The sequence below is a fragment of the Coptis chinensis genome, chromosome 6, assembly GCF_015680905.1.
Source record: "Coptis chinensis isolate HL-2020 chromosome 6, ASM1568090v1, whole genome shotgun sequence".
NCBI lineage: Eukaryota > Viridiplantae > Streptophyta > Magnoliopsida > Ranunculales > Ranunculaceae > Coptis > Coptis chinensis.
In genome coordinates, this window is record NC_141461.1 from 583559 (window position 1) to 610530 (window position 26972).

Below are 26972 nucleotides of genomic sequence, written 5' to 3' on the forward strand. Positions count from 1 at the left end.
ATATATAGTCAGGGGCGGATCTATTCATGGACGTACCAGGTAGGGCCTTATGCCTACAGTCCAAACCCAAAAGAAAAAGGGAAAAGCCTAAGAGCAAGTGTGCAACTTACCCAGACCACGTATGACCTATGTGTTGTTATTTTATGCACACCCATAATAGACCCATAGTTCTTCTCTACACGTCTGTCATTTTTTATTCTTGCAAACTTCATTTTCTATTATTTATGTAACCAATTTATAGAATTAATTATTAACTTTCCTAAATTCAATTTTGTTATTGCATGCCTTAATTTTCAGTTGAGTGCTTACACTTTCATAATTGTATGTTAAGTTGTTTATAAACTATATGTGAAGTGCCTATGTTGTTAGTTTATGGGATATTGGAAGCAAGAATATATTTTCTAATGGAGACTTAAAAGATTTAAAATAGCATGTTTTGTAAAGTTGCGAATCGGTTAGCTTTTAAGGAATAAATATATATATATTTTTTATAGTGATGTGCAATTGATTTTTGCATAGATATGGATAAGTTCCTTATAAAAAAGCTTATTCCTGATCAATCACCCATGGCCGTGGTAGTAGAAGATACTCTCCCTAATCAAATGCAACCTGCGCTAAAGCGAAACTATGTGGAGAAATTCTTTATGAGAAATTTATCGTGGTCACATTCTTTGGTGCCCTATCTGGATGAAATTCTTGGCTTCGCCATTGTATATATTCATATGATAAAGTAATTAACCTTATTAATTTCTTGCATTTTCCCTGTCTTACCTACACACTATGAATCAAGTTCAGAAATGTCATCAATGAGCTTCGCGTTGCTTAAGTATCCAATTCATATTGAAGAAGAGAAAAAGGACTACGGAATATATAATTGTGCTCAAAATATAAAGTAGCCAACAGTAGAATCTTATTTCAATGGTAACGAACTAACGAATGTATACAAGAAATAACTACATACAAATTAAAATCAATATTGAATGCTTCATTGCATTACTTATTACACTTTCAAACTTCCAATAAGAATAAAATGAACGATCAGATAATGAACTATATCAACAAAAAATTATAGAAAAACAGGGCACAACAACTTCTAACAACGGGGAAGATCAGTAGGAGGTGGAGGCAGTGTGGTAGAGGATGTGGGTCCGTTCTCCACTACAAATGCAGTGCCTAGACCCCAAGGCACATGGACGTCCAAGTGGCAGTGCATGAACCATACCCCTGTTCATTAAATTTGTCAAAAATGGTGGAGTCAGTATATAACTTTCAATCAGTTACCAAAAATAAGGATATAACTTTCAAACATATTCATTTCCCAATTTTGGGCTTATGCCTGCCAATACATTTTAACATGTTGGTTGGTTGGGATTAAATGGACCGTTAAACGCCCAAGTTGACCCGAGGCACGCCGAAGCTCAAAAGGCAAGTCAAAATGTAGATTAGGCCTATACTTCCTGTTTAAAGCCCAGAGAAGGCACATAGGTCCAAGAAGTGCGTGCAACAATCTAGTTTAAACTGTACGCATTAATAAAACAGTAATGATAGACGGACTCACTTATTTGACCTACTATTTGGACCTAATGTGTCAAAAATCATAATTATTGATTTACATAGAGATACGTGTCCGTGTGTATTGCAATGAAAATTCACCTGGATTATTTGCGCGAAACCTGATCACAGCCCAACCACCGACTGGCACAGAAATAGTGTTACGTTCTTGTGGGTTCCTCAAGTTATATTTTGGCGAGTCTCTAGTACGATTGAAGTTTCCGAACCCTTGAGCCAGCACATAGAAATCGAAACCATGAAGGTGAATCGGGTGGCTCTCAATACTAATAAGTGCGGTGTTTTGCAACACGATCTCGACTGTAGAATTGTACTTCACCTTCTTGACACGGGTCCCTTTCTTGGTCAGCATCAAAGGGATGCTTGAGCTTAATCTGGTATCAGTGTAGTTAAACTGAATTGGTGGACGGTCAGGGAAATCGTCGGTGTAAATTCCGCCAACACCAGAATGGAACGCTTCCAACATCGACAATCTTGATGGGAATTCAAACGATACATTGTTCATGCTAGCAGCAAAACGATACTGAGGGCCAAAAGGATTTGAACATGTTGCATTTGCCCCACAATCAACAAGCCCAAGCCCAAAAGTTACAAACATTTGATTGTCTACCTTAACTGGGCAGGATAGCCAGTGAGGCCCAGTTGTGAGACTAGTGAGATTGCTAAAGAACTTGTGTGCTGTTATGGTGTCATTAAAGGCTGGCTGGACCGGCATTAAAGGCGCCGATGATGACGTGGAACCTTCATAGTGGATAATGCCCGTTGTGGTTCCATTATTGAATTGTAAGTTGGGTGCACTGGAGTATGGACTGGCGGCCATGTAGTAGTCACCATTAGGTTGGTTAGCTGTGAAGAGGATATCTGTTGTCTGACCCGGTGCAACGACTATAACATCCGTGTCATATGGCTCGGTGTAGGTTGCATCGATGCCAACAACAGTAAAACGGTGTCTAGCTATCTTGAAAAATAACTGGTTATTGAGTGCAGCGTTGATGATCCGGAGAAAGTAGGTCTTGCCTTGTACTACATTTAGCTTAAATGTTTCTAGCAAAAGAGAAGGAGAATTTCGTAAGTAATCGATCGATCAGTTTCAAAAGGGAAGGCAAAAGAATAAACTCAAAATCATGGAGACTTGGCACAATTTTATTCCCATGCATCTCTATACTATATGATAGCCGGGTATTTAGGAACCCCTCTCCACTGTCGAGTAGGCAATTTGTAATCCCCATAGTTGCTCAATTTTGAAACACCTCCCTCACAAAAATTATAACAAACCCCCTATTAATTAATAATTTAGAAAAGCCTCCCTAATATCACTTAAATTATATAATTATTTTCAATTATTAATAACATAATTATTTCGTATTAAAAAAATAGATGAGCCTTTCCTACATAATTACAATTACCAATTACAATTAGAATCCAAAAAAATCATGTTAACTATGAACTCGAGAGACGGGTTTTAAGACTTTTAAGACTTTAGAAAAAAAAAAACCAATGCACATCATGGTTTGCATACTTGTAGAGCTTAATGCTAAGATTGGCATCCAACTATCTAAGTCGATGTTGTGATTTTTGAAGGCGTTCATTAAAACTTTCTTAAATCTATAAGTCAGCAACTTTGAAAAGGACACAAGCCACACTGCCACAGTATATTAGGCAAAAACATATCTATAATCCAATTCGATCAACTAGACATTTTAATTTGCTAAAAAGTAGAAAAAGGGGCTATAAAATCGAAAGGTTTCATTCGGCCCTACTAATAGTGTCAGTTGGCCACAGGGCCGGCCCTAGGCCTATGCAATCTAAGCCCTTGCATTGGCCTTCCAAAGAAAAATCAAGATCAAGCCCCCATTCAGCCTTAAAAAACCACTATATTAAACAGATCCAGTATGTAGTATGTACACATTTCATCTTTAATTTTTCAAACTTACTGTTGCTAGAACAAGGGTAGAGATCCCCAGGCTGGCCATTAATAGTGTAAGCATCTGAAATATTAGGTCCACCACCATTGGCAATAGCCAAGTTCCCAATATCAATAATACTAGATCTCCAATATTCACCTGATTATCCAAGCAAGGTCGATACTTTAGTCAGTTTAAAAAAGATTCACGGTATTGAGTAAATAATTGTGTATATCAACCACATGCATCGTTATTGAAATAGGGATAGATCAAAAGATGTTAAGTTTACCCAATAAAATTGGAACTTCTTTGTAAGGTTTTGGAAATGGATATGATCTACCACGCCTTGGGAGAATAATGAGTGCACCATGGACTGTTGCACGTAGAACTGAGACGTGTGCATGCCACCACAGTGTTCCTTCTTGTCCAGTCACATTGAACTTGTAAGTGTAGCTATTCCCAGGGAGTATAGGACACTGTGTAATATAAGCGGGTCCATCAGCCCACCCACTAAGTAATTGAAATACCCCATGCCTGCACAAATACTCATTAGTCCAAGTACATTTACAACAATTAAATTTGAAACATCAGTAAGCTAATTGACAGAGTTTTATTTGGTTATTATGTTTGAAACTGCGGCTTAGTTATTCAACTTCTTGTATTTTATAATTAAGTAGAGATATACCAGTGAATGGTAAGGTTATATGGTGATCTATTATGGACATGAACGACGAGTTGGTCGCCTTCATGAATTTGAATGGTCGGTCCTGGAAAGCTTTCATCTACTGCAGTTATGATTTGTTCTCCACAGAGCCGTCGGACAGTTAAGTTTCCCACCTGAAAAGTGAAGAAATTTTGAGATGGATAACACTAAAAACAGACTGAAAGAAGCAGCGCACGTTTACTAAAATTTCTACTTGACTTTGACAGTTAATTATTAAGAATAACTAAATAGGAGACAGTTCGATCAATTTCCTATGGACGTCTCATTTTGAGTTTTTTGACATTTGACGCAAACTGATGATCACATCGAATGACGTTTGACTTTTAAACTCAATAGCAATATGGCCTCACTGGGCCGCCGTGACTGAAATGGTCCAAATCTATATAACAAATTAGGGTGGTGGTGGACATCTAACACCACCCCTAATTTTTGGATCTCGCTTATGATGTGGTGAATCTAAGAGCTTTTGAGGTGTGGGTCGTTTAATAGTGTGGAACAAGAATATTGTATTATTATTAAAGTCAACAAATGCGGCTGGGCTTTTAGTGGCTTCGGTTGGGAGTTTTTACTGGACTTCGATTGGAGTTTTTTTAGTGCCGTACCGCACAGACAATATACTTAGTCTACTAAAAATAAAAGGCTAGGGATAACTAATTGTATGTGCGTGCATGAGTGCCCTAAGCATGCATTCATGCTAAACTCCCCAAATACTAATCATTTCAACTTCGCTAGTTGATGACCATGCAGATTGTGCAAAGAAAAGGCGTGCCATTTTCAAGAAAATTCAGTTGATGAATAACGTATTGAAATGTGCATATGAGATCGATCCTGCATATATAAAAGTACACAAGACAATCAATTTCCTTGGCGCTATACGAAATGACGATTGTCAATTGTAACAATAAAGCTAATGAGAAATGAACAGAGGTGATGATGGAATTGTTATTACATTTAATGTGTGTTCAACAACTGCTGCAGAAGCTATAGAAGCAAGAAAAACAAGGGCAAAGGACAGCAAGAAGATGGTATGATGAGCCATATCTAAGAGGGAGGTTATGAAATGATAGATGATATGAAACAATGAGAAGGGAAACTATTCCTTATATACAAAACTTCTTGGGGGTTCTTCTCCGAGATATGAAACAATGAGAAGGGAAATTCTTCCTTATCTTCTCCAAATCTTTTTTCTCTAAAATCTTCTTATTTAATTTGTGTATTATATAAATTTCTAGCATCAAGGTGAACTTTAGTGGATACAACTCATAAAAATATGAAATGCAATACGATGGTAGCTGAGTCTTTGCTTTCTTTATGTTTGCGTGAGAACATTGCTAATAGTTTTTTCTTTCATTCAATGAAAGCTAGCAGCATTTCGTTATCTAACGGACTTAAGTTGGTAAACAATATGTCAATATGTCTAGATAGAAAGACAGTTGTCAAGCAAAACATTTTACCGATGTAGGCTTCGAACTTGTTCCCTTTCCTATCTTAGTCTCAATGGTTCAATGTGTAAAGTAATGTATTTTAATAACAACCTCGCCTATGTTGCAAAAATCACTTCTGTGAATTTTTGCTTGTACAAGCAGGATTATGTTTCACAACTGCACCTAATCAAAATGGGATTGAAAGGGTCATAGATCGAAGCGATAGAACTAGCTAGGTCTTTGCTGATATGGATTTTAGGTGTCATTTCAAACATAGTCATCACGTACGATCATGCCAAAAACAAAAAGTAAGTATTAGTATGACAAAACAGAAATTTTCCATGTATCTCAAGGGTTTGACCATTCTCTAAATTGTCAATTTTGCTTATAGTGTAAAGAGCGTCTAATTTGTCGTAAGGATGAGTATTTAGGACTACTATGGATCTATTGGTAATTTGATGCTTTGGCAGCTATTTCACTTGAACATGACGCATTCATGGGTCCATTTCAATTAAAAAGAAAATTAACTCTATAGGTAATGCATACTCCTCTACTTAGTGTAAGCCATGTGACATTTATTAATAATATTTGGCATTCCACATTTGTTTTTTTTATTATTATAGAAAAATATAAAAAAGAGAGAAAAAAAAAGTACATACAATTATACAATTAGACATGTTATCTGTAGAAACAATGTTAATTCATAAAACAAACAATATATTGAACTAACCTATATAACTAATGATCTTATTTGGTCATAGAATTTTTTTTTTTATCATAGAAACTATCTAGTGCCTTTGAGTTGTGGTCCAACACTTTCAAAATACGAAATATTTGTTACCTAACCTAATAATCAATTTTAAAAAATAAGCAAAATAATGAATTAACAATTGTTCGTTTGCCAAATAACCTATATATATATATATAGACGGATGTCCGGACTTTACTTAAAAACCGAAATTTCAAAATATAATCTTGCGAAGGGTTTTGAAGCCGGATCCTCAAAACTCTCTCACTCGCTCCCTCTCTCCTATTCTCTCTCCAAACATAGAGTGACTTGTCTTCCCCTCTGATCTACCCTTGCTGATTCGCTACTTGTAGTAGGATTCATCTTTTCTCCACATACTTGTTTGTGTAGCTTTAGTGTACTAATTTGTGTGCAAACTTTTTACTCTTGTGCTTGGAAAGATTTTATCTAGTTTTGTTTTAGTTAGATAATACAAATGATCATTGTCCACCACGATTTTTTATGGAGATCAAAAGCTAAGTAAAATTGCGAAATTAGGATAAGAAGTTTTACCTCTATTTATTTATTTTAATTGTTTTTAGAGATTCTCACAACATCTTATTGATTTGTTTACGTTATTTCATATGATCCCAATTTTTTCTTTTTGTCTTTCTTGAATAGTCTTCACACAAACTTGAAACTTCAATTGATTTATTTAACAAAAAATTGCAAATAGAAAGAGAGAATGTAGAATAATTATATACCAAATAAAACAAATATAGAAAGAAAGAGAGATTATAGGGAAAAACCATAAAAGGCAAAAATATGATATAGATAAGATTGAATTGTTGGCGTTATATATACTTGATTATTTGTTATAGGGTGATGAAGAACTTTAATAAGTTATGAAAGCGTGCTACTTTTTGTTGGAGAAGGCGAGGAACCGAAGGAGTTTAAGTGTTTAACACTACTTCAACAAATAAAAATTGTTACATCTTTTTTAATTTTTTTTCTCACAACATCTTATTAATTTGTATACATTATTTCATATGATCCCAGCTTTTTCTTTTTTCTTTCTTGAATAGTCTTCGCACAAAGTTGAAACTTTAATAGATTTATTTAAGAAATAATTGCAAATAGAGAGAGAGAATGCAGAATAATTTTACACCAAATAAAACAAATATAGAAAGAAAAAGAGATTATTGGGAAAAACCAGACAAAAAAATGATATAGGTAAGATTGAATTGTTGGTGTTATACTTAATTATTTGTTATGGGGTAATGAAGAACTTTAATTATATTAGTTATGGAGGTGTGCTATTTTCTGTTAGAGAAGGCGAGGGAACCGAAGGAGTTTAAGTGTTTAACACTACTTTAACAAATAAAAATTGTTACATTTTTTTTTCTCACAACATGTTATTGATTTGTTTACGTTATTTCATATGATCCAAACTTTATATTTTTTATTTCTTGAATAGTCTTCGCACAAATTTCTACACCAAATAAAACAAATATTGAGAGAGAGACAACGAGATTATAGAGAAAAACCATATAGAAAGCAAAAAAATAATATAGGTAAGATTGAATTGTTGGCGTATATATACTTGATTATTTGTCATGGGGTGATAAAGAACTTTAATTAGTTATGGAGGTGTGCTATTTTTTGTTTGAGAAGGCGAGGGAACTGAAGGAGTTTAAGTGTTTAACACTATTTTAACGTGATTTTATGGTTTCCAATTTGCCAATGTAAAAACGTTTATCCAACAGTTAAAAATAAATGAAAAACAATAGTGGGTTTTGGTTTTAATTTTTTTTTTTATTCAATGGCTGGATTATATTGTGGGGGCCTTGGCTCTGGGGGCCCTAAGCGAGGCCTACTTTGCTATATGGTTAAGCCGCCCCGATCAGACGTAAGATTAATTTTCGGACCCGAGATAAGAGCAAGATCCCGGACTTCAAACTTGGTAAGAGCAAAGATCCCACCGATCTATATCAAAATGTATATATAGAAGAGATTCCATTAATGGGAAAATTGAGGTACAAATAGTCAATGTATATAGCTTTAAGCGCCAAAAGTTCCACTTTCGATAACAAAAATACAAGTTTGAGATGAAGTATTTAGTGCATGTTAATGAAACTTGATCAAAGATTCCTTTACGTTTTACAAATGTCAAAAATGCAAAATATAGAAAAAAATTAGTGTATATTGTCAAGCTTTCTGGTTGTAAAACCAATTCATAAATGGTTGCGAACTGCATTCCACAGCAGTGGTAATTCTGTTCTTCCCCTGATTCTTGGTTAACCTCCGACTCAACGGCCTCAGCAACTTCCTTGTCGGCCTCAGGCCCTCAGCAACTTCAACTTCCTGGTCAAAGTTTGAAGGTTATACATGGAAAGGGTATGACGAGGATTAATACAGTAACCATTGAAATGTATGATATGGTATATAATTAATCTCAAGATTGCAGTCCACAGTATTCCATTGCCGTTTAGAGAGTCTCATTTAACTTTTCAGTATTTGATGGAACGGCCAAAAATAATGCGTTCATTGCCCTGATGGTAATTCTGGTTGGAATTGTGATTAAGTTCGTTTGTATCGGTGAGCCCGACCAGGAAGTTGCTGAGGCCGACCAGGAAGTTATTGAAGTTGCTGAGGCGGCCGACCAGGAAGTTGCTGAGGCCGACCAGGAAGTTATTGAAGTTGCTGAGGCGGCCGACCAGGAAGTTGCTGAGGCCAACCAGGAAGTTTCGGATTTGGATTCGGATATTTTTTTTATGTCCGAACTGGTTTCGGATACGGATTCGGACACTGACATAACCGCATCCGATAATATTCGATCCGATTTAAAAAATTAATAGTTATTATATATAATTAATTTATCCATTTTTTATTGTACAAAATATTATATAAAATTATAAACTAATAATATAAAACTATAATAACAAAATAATAATAATAAATGACAAATATAATATTTATACTAGTTTTTATAGTGGTAAAATGAATTATTCAAAATAAATAAAATTTTAATTAATTTTAATTTTTGGATCAGATATTATCCGATATCCGTTTCGGATATCCGAAATAGGATTCGGATAATTTTTTTAATATCCGTCTGATTCGGATTCGGATATCGGTATAAATTTTCGGATTCGGATTCGGATCTGATATATCCAAGATCCTAACATATCCGTTTGCAACCACTACCTTAATCCCTTTTAGACTAAAATGCAAGTGACTACATATCTCAACAGACTGCCTCTACACTTTAAAAACCAGCATGCATTCTACCATATTAGCCACATCCCTAATCGAGTGAGCGGAGCGAACGATTTTGGCAGAAGGGGGGGCTATGCGGACAAAACCCAACTTGGTTGGTTTCTGTCTGTCTGTCCTCACTTCTCTCTTATTTTTTCTCTTTCTCCTTCACCCATCTCTCCCTCTCCCCTGCATCACCCAACTCTCTCTCTCTCCCCAAGCAGCCCGCACTCCCCCACGCCACGCAAAGATACTAGTTATAACTACACAAGTGTTTCCATGTGGGTCTAAGGGCCTAGGCACATAAACGGATCTTTGTTCCTTTTTCTAAGGCTGAGTCCAATGGCTCTCTATTCCTTTAAAAGTAGTGTTAAAGTCAATAAAGTAGAGCTAAAATCAACAAAATAGAGCTAAAGTCGACCTATTTTACTCCTTTATATATATATATAAAGGATTTTACTCTCTATCTCTATTTTACTCTCTATCATTATTTTTCTATAGAGATAGAGAGTAAAATCCTTTATATATATAAAGAGGAAATTAATGATAGAGAGTAAAATCGGTTGACTTTAGCTCTACTTTTAAAGGGATAGAGAGCCATTTGACTCAGCCTAAAACAGGAAACTCACTTAAAAAACACGAAGCAACTATCACATATATGTCCACCATGTCAGTCCTAATAAAAAACTGTTCACATGTAGAGACTTCAATAATGTTGCCAGAGACCAGAGCTGACATGCTGGTCTGGGAAGGGAGGTTTCTACACTGTTTTGGTTGTGATTCCATAGTTCAGGTGTGCTACCCGCTGTAGATCCATGCTCAAGATGAAACAATCTCCACCAACTAAAGTAACATGAAGATCATTGTTGGTTGATTTCCTTGCTCTTTTTTTCAAGTTTCAAGAGAGAAGATACAAAATATACGGGTTGGATTTGGATTCACCTCCCGTCTCACTTCTTCTCCTTTGAGGATTCCAGAAAAGAAAGAATCTCAATTTCTTCTTTATGGACCAAAAGGAAGAACCAGCTTCTTCGGTGGCCCGACCCGAATTATCTTGCATCAAATGCTTCAACGCTCTCTGGTTCTGCTACTGTAAGCCAAAAACAGTTTATATTATATATTATCTACCATAAAAACCTTACAAGTTTTTTTCTTTTGGGTATATTCAGCTCAGAGTAGGAGTTCTTGATGACTGTTCAGGGAAATGGAATGCTCTTTTTGACTGTTTAGGCCTCAAAACTAAACCACCTTCTCAAGTACAGCTCAACTCTTTAACTTTATATTTTCTACTTGATAATAATAAGTTCGGTATACATTACTAGTAATAATCATTTATTTTCATGCACCACAGGAGATTCTTCAATCTCGCCAGAAAATGAAGAAACATATTTGGTCTCTCGGACAAAAGAAGAAGCTTCAGCTAATTGGAGAAAGTGGTTTGGGAATAAACCCCATGACAGGGAATGAGAATGCATGTTTCCTAAGTTTTGTGTTGTAATTGGCTCAATTTCACTGCCCAATAGAAAGTTTTAACTAGACTTTTTGGTATATGTTTCAACATTGTATTAGGCCCAAAGTGATTAATAACATGCCAGATTCTTCAAGTCATACAATTTGTCGTCGTCTGTTCCCTTTACGCTATCTTCTCTCTCTTGTGTGTGTGTGTGTTTTGTTTAATCTTTTATAGTTATGCATTTTTATCATGAATATATGTAAAATTCATGTACACTGTCTTGTTTTCATTTGTATGAGCAAGCTAGATGTAGGTGTTAAAGCCAGACCAAGGATATTATTTGATACAGGATATGCCACTATGTTTAAACATGTGTCTATGTCATCTAGGTGTAGTAGTGAAGGTTCTGTTTGTGGTTTTTTGTTTTTTAAGTAAATTAGTATTAGGCAATTTCTAATGACTAGAGGTAATATCAATTTATATAATCTTATTCGTGTTAGATGTAGATTTTGAAGTCAAAACTTGGATACTATTTGATGGAGGATGCACTTTACATTTGAATGAGCATCTATACTGTCTATACGTAATGGTGCAGGTGGTCTTCTGTCTAGACGTAGACTCTTTACGTTTTTACGAAAGGCGACTGGAATTTTGAGCTTAGTGAGTTCTCTTCATAAGTTCAGATGTAAATTTGAGCTTACTGAGTTCTTTCAACCTCGCTATCTCCTCATGCAACAACCTTGTTTCCTCTGCTTCTGACATTACTGTCTCTTCCCTACCTTGCTCCTCCCCTTCACTCCTTACTGATTCCACATCCATCTCCCGTGCGTCTTTTTCGATTGACCCACTCTTTTTTTTGCCATCTCACTATTTTTCACTCTTGTTCCCCACCAGGGGCGAAATGTTGTGACCTCCCTTTCTCTCCTCCTCTCCTATTCTATTTATAATCCCTCATCTCTCTCTTAGGCCCTCCACCTGTCCCTCCATCTCTCGGTCCATTGATTGCCACGTGGAACGTGTCCCGATGGTACAACTCTAGGTCAGCTATCCCTTCAAGTCGCGGCTCTCCACTGTGAGTCCTCGGTTCTCAGCCTTCATACTTGACTCCTATGTCCGCGGCTCTTATAGAATGCTTCTCACCCCACTGTATGTCCTCTATCTGGGTCCATCATCCGCCGGACCGTCACTACACAATCTTTATGTCATAAGAGAGAGATGTATATTTGAAGGAGTAATTGCAATTCAGAGAGAGACAGAGAAATTGACTTTGGCTGTTTAGAGATGACTGTTGGTGGCCATGGTTGCTTTGACTTGCTCTTTTTCAAGTTTCAAGAGAGAAGATACAAAATATATTGTGGATTTGGATTCACCCACGGACCCGTGGTGGGCCCAAAGATGGATATTGTTTGGCCCATTTGAAACTTAAACCCTCCCGAAAACTTGACTCTCTCACTCTCAGAGAGAAGAAAAGAAAGAATGGATAAAAAGGAAGAACCAGCTTCTTCTTCGGTGCCCCGACTCGAATTATCTTGCATCAAATGCTTCGACGCTCTCTGGTTCTGCTACTCTCCATTTCACCAGATGCAACAGTATTACAGAGCAGGAGTTCTTGATAACTGTTCTGGGAAATGGAATGCTCTTTTTGACTGTTTAAGCCTCAAAACTAAACCACTTTCTCAAGTACAGGTCTATATTTTCTACTTGCTAATAATAAGTTAGATATACATTACTAGTAATCATTTATTTTCATGCATGCCACCACAGGAGATTCTTCAATCTCGCCAGAAAATGAAGAAACATATTTGGTCTTTCCGGACAAAAGAAGAAGCTTCAGCTAATTGGGGAAAGTGGTTTGGGAATCAACATGACATGGAATGAGAACGCATGTTTCCTAAGTTTTGTGTTGTAATTGCCTCAATTTCACTGCCCAATAGAAAGTTTATATGTTTCAACATTGTATTAGGCCCAAAGTGATTAATAACATGCCAGATTCTTCAAGTCATACAATTTGTTTACGCTATCTTCTCTCTCTTGTGTGTGTGTGTGTTTTGTTTAATCTTTTATAGTTATGCATTTTTATCATGAATATATGTAAAATTCATGTATTCATTTATATGAGCAAGCTAGATGTAGGTGTTAAAGGCAGACCAAGGATATTATTTGATACAGGATATGCCACTATGTTTAAACATGTGTCTATGTCATCTAGGTGTACTAGTGAAGGTTCTGTTTGTGGTTTTTTGTTTTTTAAGTAAATTAGTATTAGGCAATTTCTAATGACTAGAGGTAATATCAATTTATATAATCTTATTCGTGCTAAATGTAGATTTTGAAGTCAAAACTTGGATACTATTTGATGGAGGATGCACTTTACATTTGAATGAGCATCTATACTGTCTATACGTAATGGTGCAGGTGGTCTTCTGTCTAGACGTAGACTCTTTACGTTTTTACTGAAAGGACTGGAATTTTGAGCTTAGTGAGTTCTCTTCATAAGTTCAGATGTAAATTTGATTGTACAAGTTTTAGAATAGTTAATTTCCCGTTAGGTTGACTTGCTAACTTTTCTAGGTTCTTTGCTTGTTTTGAGTGTCATTAAGAGTTCTTGCTCCTTTGTTTCCTTCCAGATGAGTTCTATACTACTTTTATGATTAATTTTCTCCTGCTTAAACTCTTACCCTTTTAATCTCGTTATAGGAACTGATTTACTTGGATGGGTTTACGCTTTTTACACGCATTTGAATGCTCTGACACACTAGTTGGAAACAACTATAAATAGGGTAAAACTATAAAGCAGAGAGATTGTCCTATCAAAGTGAGGTTAGATTTGTAACATAGTTTATGCACTTAGTTGGCGATTCATCAGTTTGTCTACATTAAAGACCATCATCCTTCTTTGTTATATTCTTCAGAAGGTACCCTTATCGGAAAAATAAATAATACACGGTACATGGATAGGACCTAGGTTCTAATCTAGTCCCTTAGATATATATCCTGCTGATGATGTTGCATTTGGAATTACAAACTGTAGGTCTTTATGTTGTTAAGATACAAAGTTCAAATGACATAATTCAGAGAGTTTGCAAGTTATTTACCCACTATATCTTGAGAGCCTTTTTGGTTTCTTTTCAGTATTGGTCTTACTACGTGTAGTGATAGTTAAGTACCATTTGGTAAGATACTATTCTGTTGCACATTCCACAAGGCACAAGTTGCAATAACTTGGATGTTTAATAGGCTTCATTTGGTTCTTGTTTGGTGCAATGCATCAATGCAATAAAACTTCTGTAGTATCGACAACATATTTTCAAGAAATCTGTGTTGGATGTGTATCTGTAGGTAACATATTGAAGTTTAAATTCCTCAAATGGTGCTACTTCAACCTATTTTCAAGAACTCCATATTGGTTACATTGATACATATGTTGTGGATGCGCCATATGGACATGTTGAAGGCAATATACCTCATTTTGGTATTTCGTTCCTACTCCTGTCGGCTACAATACACGTCCCCATGTCAATGTTACTTTGGAAACATATTTGCCTCCTTTTCCTCTCAAACTCATTGTTAACACTTTTTAAGTTTGTTTTTCAGCTGTGGAGGTGCGTATTATTCCTGATCTTATTCTCTAATTTATACACATCGAAAGGTGTAGTTTGCATACTTTGTTTTATTTGTATCCTAGAACTGTCACTAAAAGAGGCATATACCCGTAGGTTACATTGGCTGACCAATTAGCTTCTTATCTTGTTTATACTTAACAACTGCAGCTGTTTATCTCATTGATGCTTGTTTTATTTTTTTAGCAGTAAGTGGAGCACTGGAGCTATTCTGATGAATGATGAATATGTTCTAGTTGCAGCATGGAAATAGATTCTGACGCGGGCGGTGAAGATGCCTGCTATGTATTAGTTTTGTAGTCATTCTGATTCTGTGAACTTTTCTATATATGTAAATGGTGTCAGTATGGCTCACTAGAACCTCTGGTAAAGGTGATAACGGTACATTAGTTACTTCTTAAATTGGGTTTTGTCACTTTGGCTTGATGCATCCACTGGGTTAATGTAGGGTGTACTCAGTCTTAAAGCTGCTTGTTAATGTAGTGGACTACTCGATCTTCGGGGCAAATGTTCTGAGAAGGATCAAGCGTGATGAGCCTCAGCTATTTTTAGCATCATCTCATCCAGGGTTGTGTGCAAAATTATAGAATCGGAGTTATTAGTTGCACTGTTTCACTGGACAAATTAAATTGCAAAAGTGTAGGCATGAGTTATTGTGCGATCTACTAGTAATCTCATATAAAACTCCTACATGCATCGCCCAAGTGCTCTAGTGAACTGTAGTAGCTGGCAAGAAATAGTCAGAGAAAATAGTCATAACTCATAACCGACGAAGGAGTCAAACGAAGCTTTACTAGCACAACGTACACGGCGTGCTGCGTTTCATAAAAAACACGCCGGGTCTCTATCTAGGGGGGGGGGGGGTTGATTGAATTTTGATCACTTATTTTATGTATGTGATTTCTTAGGGGGGTTTATTTAATTTGCATATTGAATGACTTGTAACTTGTACTGTAATATTCTAGTAATCTTTTTGTCATTACCACAATGTGTTAAATTTGTATGGTCTCATTTTGATGGATATTGATCAAGTACTTGTTGATCTGGAAAGGAGAGACGAAAGTCTCAGTTTGTTTGTGGACTGTAACACAGCTAGTTTTAAGTGGGTGCTTTGGCTAATTAGCCATCCTTAGAGATCGAGTTAGAGACTTAGAGTACTTGGAATGAGCTCACTAGGAATAGGATTGGAGCTATGTATAGGTATGTCAGTATTGCAAATAAAAATTAGACATGTAGAGATAAGGAAGCATGTATTTGTAATGAGTAAACCCGAGAACAGTGGGTTGTAAAGACAGTTCAGCTCATTGCGCTTATTGACGCCTAAGGAGATACATTAATGAAAAAGTACACGATAGGCAAGAAGTAGAGTGTTGGGCAGCACCACCATCTGTACAAGTGCACTGCACATATGATGTTTCACTAAGAATGTAGATTTGGGTAGGGAACATATGGGGATAGGGGAGTAAGAAGTGAGTGAAGGATCATTTTTCAGACAGGTTTTTTTAGGAATAAGGGTAGGGAGGCTTATAGAGGATAATTAATAATGAAATAATGTGTAATCTTCTTTGGTTCTTTCGACTGATTTCTAAGTTTTCCAATTCTGAAAGAAATCAAAGAATTGAGATGTCTTTAGGTGAAAAAGTGTGTTTTTTTTTTTATAAGGGTGAAGAAGAGTATTAAAAAGTAATTTTTGCAATTGCTATTTGAGAATATCGTATATCTTTTTTCCACTTAATATTGTTACAAACGTCAAATGTTTTTTCATCCATCAACGTTCGGGTCTTTTGATTCTATCGAAGTGGTGGAAAAGCAGTAAGGAGAACAAGGTGCGTACTGTAGTGATAAGTGATAACAAGGTTAGCGCAGCATAGATCGTGTATGGTTGCTGATGTGCCTGGAACTTCTTATGTGTTGGAGAGGGAAGGGCTGTGTAACCTGTGTTTATCACATCTTAAACGTTTTACAGCTGCAACTAACTTTGAGATAGACAGTATTAACAGACACTTGCAGCTCTTCCTCTACAACTGAAGACCTGAAGGAACCATATTATCCACATTGCTTGGTGGCATAATCAGCAAACACAACCAACACACCTCCTTTTGTTTTATACTTTTATCAGTGGGAAGGTTGTTGGGTCTCACTTTTACTGATGATGAAACAGAGCAGTAGGTCGTTGTGAAAGATGTTATGAGGTTGTTGTGAAGAAAATAGTAAAGTGAAAATCTTCTACTTATATTGACGTACTTATACAAGAGACCACTACTGGAATCTACTTATATGTCATATGAAAGTTCACTAGAACTCATTTACTACTTATATCTACAACTTTGCTACCACTTATCGACTATGTTTTTGTAAACCAGGACTTTCTTTGACTTGTTTCTTGAATCAATTGATGAAAATAAAATTTTGAGGTCTTTGTTGTCATGTATAGTTGATGTATGCCTAAACAGAATTTACTAGAAAAAAGACCTATGCTATCCATGAACTAACTTTCTTACAACACAGCTGCGATGGCATCTTCTGCTGACTCATGGATGTGGGAATTTAGTGAAGTTTCCAAACTTACTGACGACATCAATACTTTGATTTCTGAAAGAGGGTCTGGACCAGATACGCAACGTCACGTATCGGCTGTTCGGAGGAAGATTACAGTATTAGGGACCAGACTCGATGGCTTGCAGTCGCTATTGTCAAAGCTTCCTTGCAAGCAGCCAAAGTAAGAGGCTTGACTCGACTTCTATATGTTGTCTGTAAGAAATTTCCAATTCGAAGTTTAGAATTAAGCATTTGCTATACTGATTTCTGTCAGCCCTCCACCCTCATTGTTCAGATACTATATCACATGTAAATCATATTGCTATGGTTTTAACCAAAATCCAACAAATTTTTGCGCTAATGATCCTTTTTCATTCCCCTGCATTGAAAGTTGAAATGCTAGTATAAGCAGAGTTATCCTTATGGGTTTCTCGTTCTACCTGAATGTATTTACTATTTAGCCTGGACTGAAAGTGAGCTACTATACAGATTTGCATTCAGATTATATCATTATAATGGATATATGGAGACATATTCGAGGGAGGGGGGGATATTTACTTGAATCTTCTCTTTGCTTGTTAATATTTTGCGTACTGCCTTTGCATTTTAATGCAAAGACAAGAAAAGGAGATCGTCGGTCGTGAAGACATGCTCACAAATTTGAGATCAAAAGTCCATCAGATGGCCTCCACATTACACATGTCCAACTTTACAAACAGAGACACTTCGCTTGGACAAGATGTAAAGGCAGCAGATCTCATGAGCCGAACAAGAGGGCTGGACAACCATGGTCTTGTTGGTTTACAACGGCAAGTTGTGAAAGGTGTGCTTACTTACTATGGTGTTAGGATTTTTTTTAAAAAGCTCTTCTAATTTGGTCCTTGTATGTTGTTGCATTGGATGCAGAACAGGATGACGATCTTGAGAAGTTGGAGGAGACAATTCTAAGTACCAAACATATTGCTTTGGCAATCAATGAGGAAGTCGATCTACACACTAGGCTTATCGTATGGTCCCTATATTTTTTTTTTCTTCGTTCACTTTCATTTCACTTACTCTGATTATGCCAAAGGTGTACTCTCATTTTCTTTAATTCCCCCATCACTGTGCAGGAAACACTGGACCAACACGTGGACTCAACAGATTCTAGGCTACAGGTTACACTCTTTTTCGATTATCCTTTTTTATTAGTGTTAGTATTTGTCTATTTGGATGGTTTTTCAGATTGCATTTGTTAATAATGAGCATCAATTTTTTCTCTTTGAGCTTGCCATGTGCAAATCTTGGTTCGAGAGTTTCATTTGCATTTGTTAATAACCAGGACTAATAACGAGCATCAAACTTTTTCTTGCATATTAGTGAGCTTACAATGTGCAAATCTTGGTTTGAGAGCTTCTTGAACAATTTTTAAAAAATTGGAAATATCTATATTTTCAGTGTTACCTATATGAGTGAGAAAAATCATGTCTTTGCTATTTCTTTAGTCAAGTAAGAAAAAAAATCCCGCCTACCATAAAACATTCCTAAGGTTTGAATAGTGGAGGTGGCATACATTCAAGAATATTAGTGGATGAGAAATCCACTACAACATTTCAAAAATGCGGAAAAAGTTAAATACGAATCTCCAGCGCTCCTTCTTTGAGGATAATAATCTGCCAAATTAAAAAATACATCGAGAAATAATTCAGCCTTAATCATTATCTTTTATAATGCACATCACTAGTTACAAGCACAGATGACCATGGTCCTTTGCAGCTCTTCGTCTTACCCAAATTCAGGAATGACTATCCAACCAATTGTTTTGTTTCTGTATACATATTTATTTAGAAATAAACCTTAGTATCCTCAAAGCTCTATCCAAGTCCTATACGAGAGAGCTATCTAATAAGTTGCATGAAGTTACCAAACCTCGTTTTTGTGGTAGCTTAGTTGTAACTGTTTATTTTTGGTGGCAAGAGAAGCCTTCTGTTCAACCTTTTTTTTTGTTTTTTTTGCGGTTGGCAACCCTGTTTTAAATGAGATCAGTAACTTAGATAACACGGATGCCGGCGGGTTCGAATCCCAGACCTCTGGTTCATCAATCTTTTACCTTGCATTAGAATTGATCCTAGAATCTGAATTCTTTCTAAGACCCAAAACATTAGCTGTCCTTGATAGAACATGTGACTCCTTACTGATTTTTCCAGTACCTTCTATCATCTTTCAAAATGCAGTCAAGTTTGCATAATTTTCTCTTTAAATTGGATGCCTTGAACTTTTTCCTTCTTTTACTACTACTCTTATTTGCCATCGCCCTAGCTCAATAAATGCATATTATATATGGATTACAAAAGCTTAATCTACTACACTGCATCATCTACTCATGTCTCCACACAGTTCCACAACTCCTCTTCCCCTTTTAAGTGTCATGGATTTGAGTTCTGCTTTCTCCTTAATGAAAGTTCGCTTTGAAATACTTCTTAACAATAACCAGAATCAGTGAGAGATTTCTATGTTATAGGAATTGATCTACAAAGTATTAAATTCACCACCTCTGCCATTGTCAATATCAATGAGAAGCTAAGGCAAAAAGAAACCTTTCATTGATCTTAAAATCCTGATCTCTGATATCCAGGAAGATATAGTTTGGTTTCCTAGCATTTGTATTATTGAAATCATCTCTTTGTTCCCCTGTTTCCTACGAATAATTTGACCTGTAGAAGGAAGTAGAGTATTTGAGATATTGTTCCCTATTGCAAAGTTCTTGGTGTACTTGAAGAGATACCAGACATTGTTTGGATTATTTTGGGTCATGGGATAGCAGGGATTGGGGATTGTAGTTTTGATAACTATTTCTGCTAGATGGTTCTCCTCTGACAAGTACAATATCAAGGCTGTGGAGTCACCTTTAATTTTGTTTTATTTTTTATTCAGCTGGTGCAAAAGAAACTGGAAATTCTGAATAAGCGTATGAAGGGTGGCTGCTCCTGCATGCTATTGCTTTTAGGAGTTATTGGAATCGTGATTCTGGCAGTTGTTGCCTGGTCACTGATCAAATACTTGTGATAGTATCAAGAGAAGGTACAAAACCGTTTCTTGGCTCCCTTAACTATTTTTTTTTGTGTCCAGATGGTGGAAGCTCTAACTGCCTCCTAGGAGGGTCTTGGATGTTTTTCGCATTATCCATAGGGTTCAGGATAAGTAATTAAGTGTATATAGGAATATTAGAAATGATTTTAGAACGTGTTGCATTTTTACATACTCTATAAAGGATGTTAGAAATATACTGCAGCTTTGAGACTCTGAGTAAATGTGGTTATTTATGAGAAGTTTATAAATATCTGCTGTATTCAACTCCTTTGAGCATTCTGTATCTGGATGAGTTATTTTCCTTTCTGTTCATTACATTTCTTTGGATGATTTGAGCTCCGTTGCCAATTGGTGCATGATTTTTACTTGCATCGACTTCAGCTCAGCTGGGGCTATCTATTTGATGCCTAGACAGCAAAGAGCTGAAAACAGAGGAAATTTCAATGAATGTCACCACATATATTACAGTAATGAAAAAACGCAAGAAAACTCATAAACTATGGACAACAGAATAGTAAGCTAAATTCAAATTCCAGCGGGAACGAGGACAGTGAACGCTTACACTATTGAGAGTTGATATACAATGTAAAGAATTTGCATTTGTTATAGGCTGAATCCGTGCATCCGAGTAAGCACGTGCATTTATTAAACAAGTTATTCTGAGTCTTTATTGAGAAAACAACTCTGTTTATTAAGGGTTCTTTAAGTTTTGATTATTAAATTTTCAAAACCCTCACCAAACTTTATTTCTCATAACTGAAGTTCAGTTATAAGTTATGTAAACAGTCCCTTTCTTCGTTACTCTTCTTAGATTAACTCCAAGTTCATAAACATCAATGATCAATGCTACATTCTTAAAATGTCTTAGAAATGGTTGCCTACAAAAAGTCTCAATCATGTGTTGTATTTTGAAGAAGCGTTGAAAGAACCATAACGCAACAAAATATATATGCCAAGAAGTGAATGAAAAGAATAAGGTGGCGTAGGGTGGTCCATAAAGCAATACCACTTCTTGCTAAACAAAGGAAAGGCAAAACCAAAGTTAACCAAAGATTTCAATTCATCTTAGCTTTACATTCAAGTTTATCATCACTCATCAAAACAGTAAAGTTCTTCAACAATTTTTTCATACATGGAGAATTCAGGAAGGCAATCAGAGCTGATGAAGCCCATAATTCTCAAAGCTGGTATACCCTTAGCACTTTCTTTAGCTGGTTTTTGGTATTCTATGATCACATCTAGGAAAAAGTTACATGTAGGAAGAGCAACAGAAGAAAGCCATCAGGTAAGTCGAAATGATGAAACTGAAGCTCAAGATGACAATAGAGATCACAATAGCACTCAAGGCCTTAATTCGACGTCTTTAGCTTGTACAGAAGGAGGAGTACATATGGGAAATATTCAGACAAAGGATTCATATATAAGCTTGCAAATTCGATATAGACCTGAAACGGAGGAAGAGATATTAAGCCTAATGAAACAGGTAAAGGCTCTTCAACATAAGGAACAGGAACTCGAGAGAAGGTTTGTATCTTTCTGCGGGTTAAAAGAGCAGGAATTGGCTCTTACAAAACTTCAAAATCTGTTGGTTTTAAAACAAGCTCATCTTGATTTCCTGGGTATGACAATTGAGTCCAGGGAAGCTGAGAGACGAAAGTTCGAGTTGATGGTAGTTGAGTACCTAAGAGTTTTAAAGCAACTTGAATCTGCAAGATTAGATAATGGAATGCTCCAAAAGAAAGCAAAGAAGCTCTTGAGGGTGACAAGAAAGTATTCCAACGTTGTCCTTCGACAGGCTTCAATGTTGCAAGCTAGAGAAGCTGAGATTTCGACAAGTCATGAGGAGTTGCAGGGTAAGACACAAGTGATCGTAGAACTGAACGATAGAATTATGGTACTGGAAATTTTAGTAGACAAGTATCAACAGGAGAAGAAAGAATTGGCTGAGAAACTAGAGTTGGCCGAAACCTCTGCTTCATCTGTCTCAAAGGTTTGAAAATCTTTCTTATCTCTCAAGGAAGGCACCCTTATCCTTTCTTTCCTTGTACTTAATGGTTTCTTATTTCCATTTTTGCAGAAGGAATCAGAAGACACTGGTGTCTATGTTCATGACCAACTCATCACTGAATTAGAACAACTGCAAAAGGATCGCGCAGCTGAGGCTGAAGAATTAGTATATTTACGATGGATCAATGCATGCTTCAGACATGAACTAACGAGAAATCAAGAAGAAGAACATGAACATGAAGAGAGGGACGACAGTATTGTACTGGAAGATGAAGTAAAACATGGAATTCTAAGATACGATTCAGATCCTTCATCAACGATAGCAGACCAGGATGAATCTCGTGCATTAATAATGACCACTAGCCATAAGAAACCAAAGTTACTTGGCAAGCTCAGAAGATGGGTCAGAGGGAGTGAAGCCTGCAGGAGATCATGGCAACACGAACATTTTGTTGGGAGATTTCACTAGAAGGTCACACCTCAATCTAGCTACTTTCTATCCCAAATGATTTCAACTTGGAGATCACACCAAGGAAATCACCCACCCAAGACTTTGGTAGTTATCACAACAACCTCAACCAAGCAAAACCACTACAATATCATCACAATTCATAGCAACAATAATAATGGAAGTAACAATGCAAAGAGACACAAAGATTTAGGTGGTTCGGTAAATGTTACCTACATCCACACACAAGAGCCGAGTTTCCTTTATAATAAAGATTTGAGAGTTTACAAGAGATCAAGAATCAATAAGAAGAGGCCTCACTCAAACCCTAGCTCAACAGAGCTCCCACAATACCCTAGAAATGAATCTCTCAAAGTTGTACTTCAAAACCCTAATCTATTTCCTTTATATAGGTGTACATAGACAAAGGGGAAGATAAATGGGCTTGGGCCGCAATTGGAGCTTGGCTGGGCGCTAGCATAGGTGGCCCCTCCCTCTTCATAGAGCTTGGCCTTGAGTCCGCCCTTAGGTGGCCTTGTGGCGCCTTCTTCAACGATCATCATGGCCTTGGCCTATAGATGAGCCTGGCCCCTCTTCATCGAACCGGGGTGAGTGTGGTATCACGGACACGGAGCAAAGCTCGGCGGTTCCAACAAACCCAACAATCTCCCACTTGGAACCTTCGAGATTCTTCATGCATATCACATCTCAATTGTAACAACTCAATCCAAATCCAAAAACTAAAGAAACACTTTCGGCTCATTCATCATGGTCTTCAAGCAAGACCCACCATCGGGTTGAACACAACTTCAACTTCTCGATGAGAGGCGCGGCCTTGGTCAACATATCCGCGGATTCTCACTCCCTTGGATCTTCTCAAGTGCCAAGACCTCATCCTCCAACGAGAGATCGGATAAAATGATACCGAGACCAATGTGCTTGGTCCTAGAATGAAAGGCGGAATTCTTGGCAAGATGTATAGCACTCACATTATCCTTTGTGTAACACACTTCTCTCTTGCTTCATCCCAAGCTCTTCCATCAATCCACGTAACGGATCATCTCTTTGCTTGCCTCTCCAGCGGCCACATACTGCATACGCGGGTAGACAAAAGCAACAATCTTATGGCGAAAAATCCAACTCATCGCGGTAGCACCCATCAGTAAAGACATAACCGGTAGTGCTTCTTACCGCGATCTACCTCACCGCAAAGTCGGCATCCACATACCCTTGCAAGTTCACAACACCCTTCCATAACATAGGCATTTCTCGTAGTACCTCTCGGATATCTCAATATCCACTTCCGCGGCTTCCCAATGTTGCTTGCCGGGATTAGACATAAATCTCGGCGACTCCCACCGCTTGGGGCTATATCCGGACGTGTGCAAACCATGGCATACATAAGACTTCCAATGGCGGTATGGTACCTTAGCCATGAAGTTTCTTTCCTCAACGATCTTGGGAGAGTGTTCCTTGGACAACTTGAAGTGGGATCGCCAAAGGTGTGCAAACTGGTTTCGCACTACCCATGTCTTGAACCTTTTCAATACCTTCTCAATATACTTTCGGCTGAGACAACTCGAATACCTTTACGCCTTTATCTCTTCGATCCTCATCCCTAGAATCGTTTTTTTGCGCACCCAAGTCCTTCATAGAGAACTCACTTGCTAACTTCTCTTTCAATCTCCCAATTTCTGACATATCAGAACTCGCTACTAACATATCATCAACATATAGCAACAGGATGATGTAGCTGGAGTCGAACCTCTTGAAGTAGCAACAATGGTCGGTGGGCCACAGCACTTATAGTAGCCATTTCCTTGCATGAAGTTATCAAACTTCTGTACCCTTTGCCTAGGGGCTTGTTTCAAACCATACAAGCTCTTTTCTCGAGCACGCATACCATATTCTCTTTACCCTTCTTGATGAAACCCTCCGGTTGCTGCATATAAATTTCCTCAACTAGGTCACCATGGAGGAAGGCAGTTTTAACATCCAACTGCTCAAGATATAAATCTTCCGCTGCAACAATACTCAACACTGATCGAATAGTATTCAGTTTCACCACTGGGGAGAATATCTCTGTGAAGTCAATGCCTGCTTTCTGCTGAAAACCCTTGACTACTAGCCTTGCCTTGTATCTCTGGGAACCATCATGTTCCTCTTTGACTCTAAACACCCATTTGTTCTGTAGAGCCTTCTTGCCCATGGGTAGTTTGGCTAACTCCCACGTGCCACAAGAGATGAGGGACTTCATCTCATCTTGCATAGCAAGCTCCCACTTGCTTGCATCACTCACCTCCAATGCTTCATCATAGCATTGAGGCTCGCCACCATCAGTAAGTAGCAAGTAATTCACATAGGTGGAGGGATATATCTCGAACTTCGGTACATGTGGCTGGATGTCTTCCTTGGGGCACGAGGTGGAGATGGACTTCGGTGGTGTAGTATCCTCATTATTCTCTCGAGTCACTACTCTTGTCATCCTCGGTGTGGGGCTCCCACTATACCCGACTTACATCAAAGTCTTCCAACTCAACATACTCTGTGCATCTCTGCGTACCCGATTCCTTGGTTTGTGCTTCATCTCGTCCTTGTACATCACCTTCTCATTAAACCTGACATCTCTACTACGAATGATTTTCCGATTTTGATCATCCCAAAAGCGATACCCAAAATCATCACCGCCATAGCCGATGAAAGTGCACTTTAGTGACTTAGCATCAAGCTTGCTTCTAGCTTGGTCACTAATGTGGACATAGGACACACAACCAAACACCTTCAAATGGGAAAGGTTCACATCCTTCCCGCTCCACACTTCCTCACGGAATCTTAAAATCCAAAGGCACCGATGGTCCTCTATTGATCGGGTAAGCTGGCATTGCTAACACTTTACGCCCGAACTGTTTGGGCAAGCCTGCTGAGTGTCGCGCGTACACCTAGCTCTCTCTGTCGGTGTTTCTATTCATTAAGCTCTGCAACCCCATTCTGCTGAGGTGTCCCTGGCAAAGTCTTTTCCATCTTGATGCCATTGTCAGCACAGTACTTCTTAAAACCTGAATCCTCATACTCTCCACCGTTGTCGGATCTCAGCTTCTTTACTTTCAAGCTTGTCTCATTCTCAACCATGGCCTTCCAAGTCTTGAACACTTCAAATACTTCTGACTTGTGTCTCAAGAAATAGACCCACACCTTCCTAGTATGGTCATCAATGAAAGTCACAAAATATGACTTTCCGCCAAGTGAAGAGACATTAGCTGGCCCCCAGACATCTGTATGTATCAACTCAAGCCTTCTAGCTTTGGTCGACCCATTCTCACGAAAACTCACCCGCTTACGCTTTCCAAATACCGCGGTTCTCCACGAAGTCAATTTCGATCATTTGTAACTTTGGGAGTTTACGAGAAGAGTGAAGGATTTTCATTCCTTTCTCACTCATGTGACCAAGTCTGCGGTGCCAAACATTCGGATCCTCTTTGCCATGTGCCACGGCAATCGACTCACAACCATGTGCGGTCATGTAGAAAGTACCATCTTTCTTACCATTTGCAACAATCAATGAACCCTTCGAGACCTTCCAAGTATCACCCGGTAAAGACGTAACAAATCCTTCACTTGCCAATTGCCCCACGTAAATCAAATTCTTCCTTAAATCCGGAACATGTCGGCGTCCCTCAATAACCATGACGAGCCATTCATCTTGATATGCACATCACCCTTGCCGACAATGTCACAAGGTTGGTCATCACCGAAAAGACCGTTCAAAGGTCACCTTCGATTAGCCAGTTCTCAAGGAACTCTCGATGTGAGGTAGCATGGAAAGATCGCGGAAATCAAGTACCCAAGACTCCTTCTTGTGCTCCATCGAACATATCAAAGCGTCATCTACCATCTCAACAACATTAGCTTCTTGATTCTTTTTCTTGTTCTTATTAATGTTGTTGTTGTTTCTTGGTGCCGGACAATTGGGGCTATAGTGGCCAGGCCTACCACAATTATAGCACACCACTTCACTCATGTCTCGAGGTTTGTGTTCAACGCTTTGCAATTGGGAGGCTTGAGATTTCGATCTCCCCCTCCACTTCTTCTTACTACGACTCCTGTTTGACTTTCTTCCCCTACTTTCAGTGCTCAATGCCGACCCTGAAGTTGATCCCGAAGATGACGGACAATCCTGTCTCCGGATTTCCTCAGTTAGTACCATACTAACAACGTGCTCAAACTTCAACTT

The 26972-nt window shown here is 37.7% G+C and overlaps 3 protein-coding genes and 1 long non-coding RNA gene across 5 annotated transcripts; 3 read left to right on the forward strand and 1 right to left on the reverse strand.

Annotated features, from left to right (window-relative positions):
* Nucleotides 1-891: 891 nt before the first annotated feature.
* Nucleotides 892-5298, reverse strand: LOC147490471 (laccase-7-like). Its single transcript, XM_086565467.1, has 6 exons — nt 5147-5298; nt 4159-4310; nt 3763-4007; nt 3504-3632; nt 1654-2613; nt 892-1224 (listed from the first exon to the last, which is right to left on the reverse strand). The coding sequence occupies exons 1-6, from the start codon at nt 5234-5236 to the stop codon at nt 1094-1096; spliced, it is 1707 nt and encodes a 568-aa protein (XP_086421593.1). The 5' UTR covers nt 5237-5298; the 3' UTR covers nt 892-1093.
* Nucleotides 5299-12479: 7181 nt separating this feature from the next.
* On the forward strand, nt 12480-15094 carry LOC147490472 (uncharacterized). Its single transcript, XR_015198914.1, has 2 exons — nt 12480-12745; nt 12824-15094. It is a non-coding gene; the product is annotated as an uncharacterized LOC147490472 (long non-coding RNA).
* A 454-nt stretch (nt 15095-15548) lies between these two features.
* Nucleotides 15549-20553, forward strand: LOC147490473 (syntaxin-52-like). 2 transcript variants are annotated; one of them, XM_086566339.1, is made up of 6 exons: nt 15549-16871; nt 17188-17398; nt 17835-18040; nt 18124-18224; nt 18330-18374; nt 20131-20553. In XM_086566339.1, exons 2-6 carry the CDS (start codon nt 17193-17195, stop codon nt 20260-20262), a joined length of 690 nt encoding a protein of 229 aa, XP_086422465.1. In that variant the 5' UTR covers nt 15549-16871; nt 17188-17192; the 3' UTR covers nt 20263-20553. The 2 variants fall into 2 exon arrangements, with proteins under 2 accessions (XP_086422465.1, XP_086422464.1); XM_086566338.1 differs by lacking the exon at nt 15549-16871 and having other exon boundaries at nt 16881-17398.
* A 707-nt stretch (nt 20554-21260) lies between these two features.
* Nucleotides 21261-22762, forward strand: LOC147490474 (protein CHUP1, chloroplastic-like). The gene is made up of 2 exons (XM_086565336.1): nt 21261-22276; nt 22364-22762. Exons 1-2 carry the CDS (start codon nt 21419-21421, stop codon nt 22760-22762), a joined length of 1257 nt encoding a protein of 418 aa, XP_086421462.1. The 5' UTR covers nt 21261-21418.
* Nucleotides 22763-26972: the final 4210 nt, after the last annotated feature.

Coding starts and splice junctions, on each gene's coding strand:
- LOC147490471 (XM_086565467.1), bottom strand. CDS start 5,236: ATGGCTCATCATACCATCTTCTTGCTGTCCTTTGCCCTTGTTTTTCTT. Junction 3,633..3,762: donor AGAAGTTCCAATTTTATTGG/GTAAACTTAACA, acceptor TTGGATAATCAG/GTGAATATTGGAGATCTAGT. Junction 2,614..3,503: donor CTACCCTTGTTCTAGCAACA/GTAAGTTTGAAA, acceptor CTCTTTTGCTAG/AAACATTTAAGCTAAATGTA.
- LOC147490474 (XM_086565336.1), top strand. CDS start 21,419: ATGGAGAATTCAGGAAGGCAATCAGAGCTGATGAAGCCCATAATTCTC. Junction 22,277..22,363: donor CTGCTTCATCTGTCTCAAAG/GTTTGAAAATCT, acceptor CCATTTTTGCAG/AAGGAATCAGAAGACACTGG.
- LOC147490473 (XM_086566339.1), top strand. CDS start 17,193: ATGGCATCTTCTGCTGACTCATGGATGTGGGAATTTAGTGAAGTTTCC. Junction 17,399..17,834: donor CTTCCTTGCAAGCAGCCAAA/GTAAGAGGCTTG, acceptor TTTAATGCAAAG/ACAAGAAAAGGAGATCGTCG. Junction 18,041..18,123: donor ACAACGGCAAGTTGTGAAAG/GTGTGCTTACTT, acceptor CATTGGATGCAG/AACAGGATGACGATCTTGAG.